Source organism: Sphaerodactylus townsendi, linkage group LG03, assembly GCF_021028975.2.
Source record: "Sphaerodactylus townsendi isolate TG3544 linkage group LG03, MPM_Stown_v2.3, whole genome shotgun sequence".
Classification (NCBI taxonomy): domain Eukaryota; kingdom Metazoa; phylum Chordata; class Lepidosauria; order Squamata; family Sphaerodactylidae; genus Sphaerodactylus; species Sphaerodactylus townsendi.
This window is the reverse complement of record NC_059427.1, coordinates 135,732,000-135,741,583: the sequence shown is the minus strand read 5'-3', so window position 1 is coordinate 135,741,583 and position 9,584 is coordinate 135,732,000. Positions and strand designations below refer to the sequence as shown.

Here is a 9,584-nt window from a genome sequence, read left to right as displayed (position 1 = left end):
TAAGGGTGGTGTTCCAGGCTTCATGTTTACAAGAGTTGTAGTTTCAAAGCCCAGAACTTTTTTTCCACACTGTAGAAATGGGAGGGGGAGGTCCTACCTGGGCTCCCGTGGTTGCTGTAGATTCTCCACCAATCCGAAGCATTCCCTTAGCAGAGAATGGGAGCAGGCAGAAGGAAGGCTATGGTGGCAGAATCAGAATGCAGGAAAATGGGATGTTCGGGCCTGCACTTTTGCATTGTAAAAAAATAGTGGGTTCGTGCAAAAGGGCAGAAAGAAAATGGATTATTTCCTTCACAGAAAGTGGGGGGCCCTGCATAGGACAAAAATGGAATAAAATAGGCCTGGATTCAAAAATAACAAATGAAACCCATTATTATTATTATGCTGTGTAGAATCAACCCCTGCTTAACTTCCAGAATCTGATGAAATTGGGCTATATATTCCACATCCTACACTTGGATATAGATAATTTAAATTGATCCAAAATATATTTACCTGAAACAATTCCACATTGCTCTATTCAAATCATAGGCTTAAAGAGGAATGACTTAAATTCAGTGGCAAGGCAACTTTGGCATTCTTACCAAATAAGACATTCTGCAGTGATGCATCTGATGATTTTTTTTTTAAAAAAAGAATACTGTTACTGATATGAAAAATTGTACGACTTGTCACAGGAATAATCTTATGAGATGAGTAATATTAAGACACCTGCAGAACATGAGTGCCAGTTAGGGTCAGTCTAGACAGGTAGACATGAAGGCATCATTGTGTCCACAGGAACATTTCTGTGAGGACCTGATTCTGCCATGCAGCAATCTGAGGTTCTTTTGTTCCCACCCCACCTCCTTCTGCACCGTTACAAAGGCTGAAACAGCTATAGGAAGGTGCAGTCATTTTGGCACTTGAAAAGGCATGGGGCAACAGATACAACTGCCTCAGCCCAGAGGTGGCTCCATGGTGGGCAAAAGGAAGTTTGGCCTTTAAAGTCAAGTATAGATGATGTGAATGAATTTGCTGTTCATCTTGTGATTTGGGGATCTTGTCCTTGAGTACTTAGTTAAAACTTGTGCATTTGAAAATTGTGGCAGCATGGTAAGTTGTAGCAGCAGCAGCCACTCCACTTTAGATTTGGGATTCCATTGAGATTCTACTTATAGTCACAAGAGCTTTTTCATAGTGTAACTCTGCCTCATTAGCTTGCTTGGTCATTTGGACTGAACCTTCAGAAATTTCAGAATGGGTGATTAAAGCATCAGCACTACATGATCGGACTCTAAGTCCTGAAGATGATGTTCCAGGTTCTCCATCCTTTGCCTTTTCGAAAGTTGTATATCCTTGCTCTTTTCTGTCTAGCTGCTTGGCACTGTAATAGGGTGCATAAACCTCTGTAGTTTCTTCAAACTGGAGACAGTTGACTTTGTAGTATTTCTTCTTCATCTGCAAAACATCATTAAATCTGTGCCCCCAAAGTATTTCTCGAGGTACATATGAACTCCTTGACTGATGTGAGGTTCCAGTTGAGTCTCCAGTATAGACAAATGTAACCAGGATCTCAAAGTTTTCTTTAGCCAGAGTTTTCCTGTCCAGATCATACAGTGGGCTGTCCTGGTTAATTTCATGTACAATTGTCACTGGGGTAGCAACAATGATCTGGTCATTTAATAGTTTCAAATCCTTGTACTCCATTGTCATCCTCCCCACTTTGTCTTTCACATATCTCAAGAGCTGGGCTCTCACCGTGCCTTCTACCATATGATTGGGTCGGAAATCACCTACACGCCACATCAAGCAGAGTTTGCCATCTCTTAAACCTATTGTGGCATAGTAGCTGAAGCGGATGGTCTGCGCTCGCTTTCGAGCAGTAGCCATTTTTGCCAAGGCAGCTCCAATGATGAACGTGTCAATGATACACCCTAACACGGACTGCAGGACAACTGTCAGAATTGCTGCAGAGCAATCTTCAGTGACACAACGGGATCCATAGCCAATGGTTGTCTGGGTTTCCAAGGAGAATAAGAAAGCCCCTGTAAAACTGTGGACGTTATCAACACAAGGGGTTCTTTCATCATCAAGCACTAAGTCTCCATGCTGGAGCGCAATCAGCCAAAACACTAAGCCAAAGAACAACCAGGAAAGGATGTAAGACAATGAAAAGATCACAAACATATGGCGCCATTTGATGTCCACTAGTGTGGTAAAAATATCCGTCACATAGCTCTCCCACTCCCCAAAGATGTGCTTGAAGTACACATTGCAGCTTCCATCTTTCTGGAGAAATCTTTTTTGCATTCTTTTTATCTCTGCTGAAAGGTTCTCTTGGTAACTCTGTGAGTGACTGAGTTTATTCCCTTCCATGTTTATCAGCCTGTAGTTATCACTGGGTTCAGTCATGCTTCTTGGGTTTGGCCTATGTGATGAGTTTAGGAGACACTAATTGCTCTGTCTCTTCATTTATGACCTGTGGAAAATACCAAAGGGCACAACATTGACATTTTAGGTTGTATTCTAGGTTAGCTTAAGCAGAAGGAAAACACAAATATTATTTATCTGAAGATGCCAGCCACAGATGCAGGCGAAACGTCAGGAGAAAATGCTACTAGGGACCCCAAAAGGGTTGCAACGCACAGGTTCAGAAACACTGTGTTATAGAGTAGAACCTTGCCATTCATGAATTTGTGATTTGTGGTTTCACTTATTTGTGGTCTGTGATTTGATCATGTGACCAGGGAATTTTTATACCTAGTATGCTATCAATGTGATAATTAAAGGATGAAGTTTTGCAAGATTTTTTTCTCTGTCGAGAGACATCAGAACTTTGCCTCCCAGTATTTACCAATGTGACTCTTTATTTATTTACAAAATGCGTATGACATCTGTCCAGGGAACCTACCCAAGGCAGTTTTCAGAATAAAGACATAAAACATTAAACATTATTAGTTAAAATCCTTTTTTTAAAAAAAAAAACCTCAACCAGAGCATAAAAATATAGCAGTTTGTATACTAAATACATATTATAATATGAACTTAAAAATCAACCCCTTAACTAACAGCCTGAGTGAACAGAACATTTTGGCCTGGCTACTAAAAGAGTAATAAGGTGCCAAATGGAAGATCCAGGGAAAAAAAGGTGGCAATGAAAGGGAGCCAAATAATCAGATACCAAAAATGCAGAATTGTTTAGGTATTTTTGGGCTGCTTTGGTCTGCTGCCTTATTAGGGGGGAAATCCTTTCTCCCCTCCCTGCCCTGCTGCTTCCAGTTACACACTGGTCCTAGCCATGTCTTGGCCTGGCCAGGCCCAACTTTAAACTGCAGGCTTTGAGCCCACAGTTTAAAGCTGGACCCAGCCAGGCTAAGCCTTCATTGAACTTCAGGCTCAGCCGGGCTGGGTCCAGCTTTAAACTGCTGACTCTGTCCCTGAAGCTCCTCCTCCAAAATCAGAGTAGTCTTATGTGGCTACTTTCTTCCAAGACACCTTGAGTGGCAATCCTAGAAATATTTACCTGGGAGTTAGTTCCACTGAATAAAATAGGAATTAGGTCCAAACGGACTTGCTTAGAATTTACAAAGTGAGTTCCAAGTGCTAGCGAACCACAGCACTTTGTATTTTATTTCTTCTCAAAATGAAGAATCAGTGAAGAATTTAACTCAGTGCTAAAAGACCAAGATTCCTCAGCTACTCAGTAATAATGTCAGCCCTGCAAAGACATTTAAAAGCCTAACATACTTTCCTTTTCTTTTTTGCTACAAGAATGAATGTGACATATGGTGTCGTACCCTCAGAATGTGGCCTTCATTAAAAAACATAACATTCATGCTTCCAAAAATACTTCTTGGAACATAGCTATTGGAAATATCCGTATGCTTTGCTGTAACTGCGGCTTTAGGCACCCCTTGCAACTTCACCCCATGAACTGACATTTTTAATAAGCTGTCTTTCAAAAACAAACAGCAATTGGAAACAGCTGTAATGTTTTAAGAAGCTCCACAATGGGAGGTGTGAAAAGAAAGTTTGCTGCAACCAAAGGCCAGTGATCCCCCACTAAAAACATACATGGGTTATAATTGTTTTTTTCTCTCTCTTGTTGACTAGATCAAACAAGAGCCCATGTAAGAACTACAAATAAAAGTCATGTGGGTGTGAGCAACTCCTAAAAGGAAGAAATGTCTTACAAGGGAGGAGGCCCCAGGATAGGGAAGTCAACAGTATGGAAAGGAAACCTAAGAACAAATATTTATATTGGTGGTAAGTTGATGGTAATGAGCAAACCTTAGCTATGATTGAATTCTTCCCCCTCCACAAAATCTTTACGCTTTTGGCCACACAATGGAACCCCATAATCCTGCTCCAATTCCCGTTAAATAAACCCTGAAGTTAAAAGAGGCAGAGCAAACATCTATTGCTACCGGCCTCTGTCCTTTTTTTGCTTATACAAATGGATGCTTAGAGAACGTCATGGGATGGGTGAGGGCCAAATACACAGAAGGTCCATCTAGAAAAGACTGAGGTACTGTAGGCAAGAGATAAATCCAATCAGGTAATAAGTGAATCAGGTAACTGGGAATTGCTTGTCACCTGAGAGAACTTGATAGTAGTGTCAGGTGATGCTGGATCTGGGCCTATGGCTCAGATCCCTTCCTTGGCACATAGGGCCCTTTATCAGCTTTAACTGGTACACCACTATGGCCACAGATCCATGCTCTGATCATAGAACAAGAATATTAATTTGTATGGACTTCTATATCCAGAATAACTGTTTCTAGCATTATTATTCTATTTTTTAAAAATGACATCCTACCTTTCTGCCCAATCTGGACAATCAAAGCAGCTAACAATTAAAAATATTATAAAACACATCATAAAAATAATTAAAACCAAAGCTACCATACATATATAAAAACACTAAGCAGCAATTAAAGCATAAGGCAGGAAGATCATTGACATCACTGAGGGAATACTAGACAAAACAAAAAGTCTTCACCCATTGGCAAGTGGATAGATGAATATTCCTCAGAAAAGAGTTACATAATTTTGGTCCCATGACTAAGGAACCCCTTTTCATGTTGTCACCCATGATTGTACCAAATACAGGGAACCAAATTGGTTGTCTACATAAATATAATATGTGAACTCAAACAAAAATAATTTATTGTCTGAGAATATCCATTTAATTCTTGCAATATGTATTTTACTTGTATATGATGATGTCACTCACATCTGTGGTTGCCAGTCGTCCAGTGGGGGTGAGATCCCTTACCCCCAGCTCCCATATCCCACTGCCACTCTGAGTGGCAGAGGAAGAAAAACATCAATTTCTGCACTGTGACATAAGGCCATTTCAGAAGAAAACCTGGAAGTAACATCATACATCCATAGGAATTAACAGAATCTCTATGGTAAAACACATCTACAGTTTCTTCTGAAAGTGACATCACTCCTCTCTAGGAATTGCTAAAACTGAACGATTTTACCACAGTGTTTGTTATGATTCCCAAAGACGTGCGCCATTACTTCTGGGGTTTCTTTGAAGGTGACATCATGCAGATAACTGTCCCATGTTACTGACTTTGGTCTCCTTTGGGTTGCCTGGCTGGACCTAGCAACTTTACTCACCTCTCATATGTACCTATTTACCTGTCAAAATCCTACTGCTGGATTAGCAGTTTGATCAAATCTGAAGGTATGCCAATATAGTTTGAGATGAGGAAAGCCTCATTAGCTATCAACTTCTACTCTCATTCAGTCTTGAATGCTTCTGAAGTGCCTGACATAGGCCCCTTCCGCACACGCAAAATAATGCGTTTTCAAACCACTTTCACAACTGTTTGCAAGTGGATTTTGCCATTCCGCACAGCTTCAAAGAGCACTGAAAGCAGTTTGAAAGTGCCTTATTCAGCATGTGCGGAATGAGCCATAGCTATACTTAGTAGCACTGAGACTGCAGTTTAGAATCTAAAGAGCTTATATACAACTGAACCATAGTGTTCTCATTGGTCACAACAGCAGCATCATTTCACAGACATAATGGAAACTAGTAGGAGTGAATGTTAACCAAAATGATACTTGGTCTGTTTATAATATGTGAAGAAAACAGCACAAAAGTTTGTGTTCCAAAACAATTCCATTCTGGAAATCTGATTAAATCAAAAAGAAAACAACCTGTGACTTTGATTTGAAATTGTGGACTTTCACTTCATAATCTTCCAAAGCATGCAGTGGATCCAACACAAGCTTTGGTTTAGTAGTCACATCACACTTTCCCATTACCCATTGGCAAGGGATTGGGGAAAAAGCTTCAGTTTTTTATCCTGTCTCAATGAAGTTGTGTAACCTTGGGATGCTTTCAGTTCACAGACTAAAAAAAAATGAGAAGCCCTGGAAATTTTTAGCTATTTTGGAATTGGTTCACCCGCCAGTTACTCTATTGTTGCCCTTTTTAAAGGAAAAAGTTTGTTTCAGGAATCTTAACATGAATCTCTTTTTGTGATTGACTGTTGACACAATTTTGACTTTATTAGATGTAAGATTCTTTTATGCCAATGGCTGTGATCCAAAGGATCACATGGGGCACATGAATGGAGAAAAGTAGATCAAGAGAGCTTTTTCTTCCTTTCCCATAATGCTAGAACTTGGGGTTGGTCAGCAGATGATTCAGGACAGACCAAAAAAGTTCCTCAAATTGTAACTGACATTTGGAATTCACCACATGAGCAGCATATTCCAGATGATGGTAACATTCCAGAGATGGTAAAGCAAGGGGAGCACAATGCTGAGACTCCAGGCAGCATGGAAAAGAGGGAAATAAAAAAAACCCTCCTGCTGCCTGAATTTCCCTATTAAGGAAACAATATGGGGTAAGTCTGTGAGCTCAGAGGGTTGTGTCCCCAGGCTACAGTTGGCTCCACCCCTGGGAATGTCCTAGGCCTGCACACACACGCCGACATCTGCTTGGATGTCAGCATAGATCCCTGGCAGCATCCACCTCCAAGATTTGGCCACCACAGAGCTGCGCAGTGCTTGAATTCTGGTGCGCTTGCTCTTTCAGCTGGTGTGGGTGCCCCTTGTGCCAGTGGAGGAGGCAAACACACCAGCAGGGCCCTCTGCCTCTCTCAAAAGCCATTTTGCCCCCTCCCCCCCATCTGTTAGTGTGGCTTTAAAAGGGGACTAGACAAATATAAGAATGTTTTGTCCATCAGTAGCCACAATGACTAAATATTCATTGACGGGAATCCTCTGAATACCTGTGCTGAGGGAGGGCAACAGTAGGGGGAGATAGACACCCTCTCCCCCCTACCATGCTTGTAAGCCTCCTGAGGACATCTGGTTGGCACTGTATGAAACAAAAAACTGATTCAATTTATCATGGGTCTGAAGCACTGTGACAGCACTTTTAATACCATGTACAATAACTCTTGCAGTTGCAGTTATGATAAAGGAACCCATTTTCCCATTCACATGTGTTCCATGCAGAACGCAATTGGAAACCATGGAAACAATTAGGGTTGCTGTCACACCTCTGCACCAAGATGCTTCTCTTTTTAAAAAAATTGTCCTGCAACCTCCATAGTCGTACCAATGTCCCACAATATGACCAGCTGCACCTGCATAACTACGCAGCAGCAAGCCAAAAAATTAAAAAAAAAGAAAAGGGGCCACATTGCAATGGCTGGGCAATGGTGGGTGGCTTCTTCCTCACCATGAAGGACAGGGTGGAAAGGAGGGAAATAAAGTGCCTCCTACCTGGCCGTTCACTCAGGAGTGGCTCCAACCCGGAATTTTTCAAAAGGATTGCTTGTTTCACGATTTAAAAAAAACCTTGGTTGGGGGAAATAAAATGGGGCAGACTCATTTTCGGGGTTGGGGCCTGTGTGAAGTCTCCCCCCGCCCCCCAAGGGGTTATATCCCATATCTGTGTTTTTTGGCCTGTGCAGAATGAGTCTCTGTCAGCCTAACCTACCTACCTCACAAAGTTGTTGTGAGATAAAATAGAGGAGAGAATGTTGTAAACCACTTCAGGACTCAATGAGAAGAAATATGAGGTATAAACATACTGAAACCAGGGGGAAACATGATAAAATAACCACTTGAACCATCCACCATTTTGTCTTCCGCACATCATGAGTGAGAAAGATTCTACCATTTACATCATTCTTATACTTAAAAACTTGATGGCTCTAACTATGATGTATTCTGCACAGCCTATTTATAACGAGTTGCAGTCATTATAAATGAACTTGTTTTCCTTTTCTCCATTTGCATTGTACCATTTTACACATTCAGGAAGCTATTTGACCCCATGGAAACAATTCTGGTTGCTTTCACTCCTTTGCCCAGAAATGCATCTCTCTCTTTTGCATCTCTCTCATGCGAAGGCATACAGAAATGAACCCTCCACAATCTGATTGGTCATACCTGCATATCTTCACATGTTCCACACAATTTAAAAAAACAGAAAAAAAGGAACTGCCTTGCAATGGACAAACAATAAGGGATGAGTTACTGTAGATTTGACGAGTGCAATGTCGGTCATACTTGCTGCCATGGGGAGAAAACGTGCTTAGGGAACTTGTGCAGTGGTGTATGGGCAGAATCTTTCCAACATGGCAGACTGCGGCAGATGCAAAAGTAAAAGGTGGGAAGGGAGGGAAGAATCCATTGGCAGGCAAGAAGAATGAAGCATCTCCTGCCTGTTGTGTCTATGTGGGAGCACCTTCAGGATTTTGCAAAAAGATAATTAGTGTAGTGATTTTTTAAAAAAAAACCAGATTGAAAGGAATATAACGGGCTTAGGTCGTTTTGGGGAAGAGACCTGAGTGAAATTCTTCCCCAAAACACTATTTATAAAGTCCTGAAGAAGTTATATTTGTGGCACGTGGAATCCACTTATGTGAAAATCCACAACTGCATGCATATGATACATCGAAGAACTTACACACAACTATGCTGCAACAAGGCTGGAGCCTACATATATCTGGCTCACCATGGGACTCCTGAATTCTAGTATTCTGAAGACAGACAATCTCCTCTTTGCTGATTGCCTGAACCCTAGCCTTTATCCTACCAGTCAGCAAAAATGCTGAAGCCTTCCTTAAATCTTAGGCCGTTTCCGCACGGGCTGAAAATGACGGCCTGGAGACGGTAAAAACGCCGTCTCCAGGCTGCCATTCGCACGGGCGGCGCAGCTGCAGCGCAGCCGCGCCGCCCCCGCGCCGCCCGGCTGGCCCGCAGCCGGCGTATTCCGAGAACGCTTAGAAGCGTTCTTTTCAGAATACGCCGCCGTGAAGCCGCTGCCGAGCGAACGGCAGCAGCTTCACGGCACCTCCCCCACCCGGCACTCACCTTGTCCCTGGGCCTCCGGCACGTCGCTGAGGCCTGGGGACACGCCCCCCTGCCCTGTGCCGCTCGAGCAGGCGCGCAGGGCCAGGGGGCGTGTCCCCAGGCCTTGGCGACACACCGGAGGCCCAGGGACAAGCCGGGTCGTGCGGGCGCCGGCGCTCCGCGGCGCCGGCTGCCCGCCTCTTCCCGGGACCGTCCGTGAGGACAGTCCCAGCGTCTTCGGGTCAGCGCGAGAAGCGCCGACC

The 9,584-nt window shown here is 42.8% G+C and overlaps 1 protein-coding gene across 4 annotated transcripts in view; it reads right to left on the bottom strand.

Moving 5' to 3' along the window:
• Positions 1-632: 632 nt before the first annotated feature.
• The window catches only part of KCNJ16 (potassium inwardly rectifying channel subfamily J member 16), a 45,110-nt gene continuing 36,158 nt past the window's right edge, over positions 633-9,584 (bottom strand). For all 4 annotated transcript variants that reach the window (XM_048491541.1, XM_048491542.1, XM_048491540.1 and 1 more), the window contains one exon: positions 633-2,461. In XM_048491541.1, coding sequence (XP_048347498.1) covers positions 1,126-2,394 — 1,269 coding nt within the window. In that variant the 5' untranslated portion in view covers positions 2,395-2,461 and the 3' untranslated portion in view covers positions 633-1,125. The remainder of the gene's footprint in view (positions 2,462-9,584) is intronic.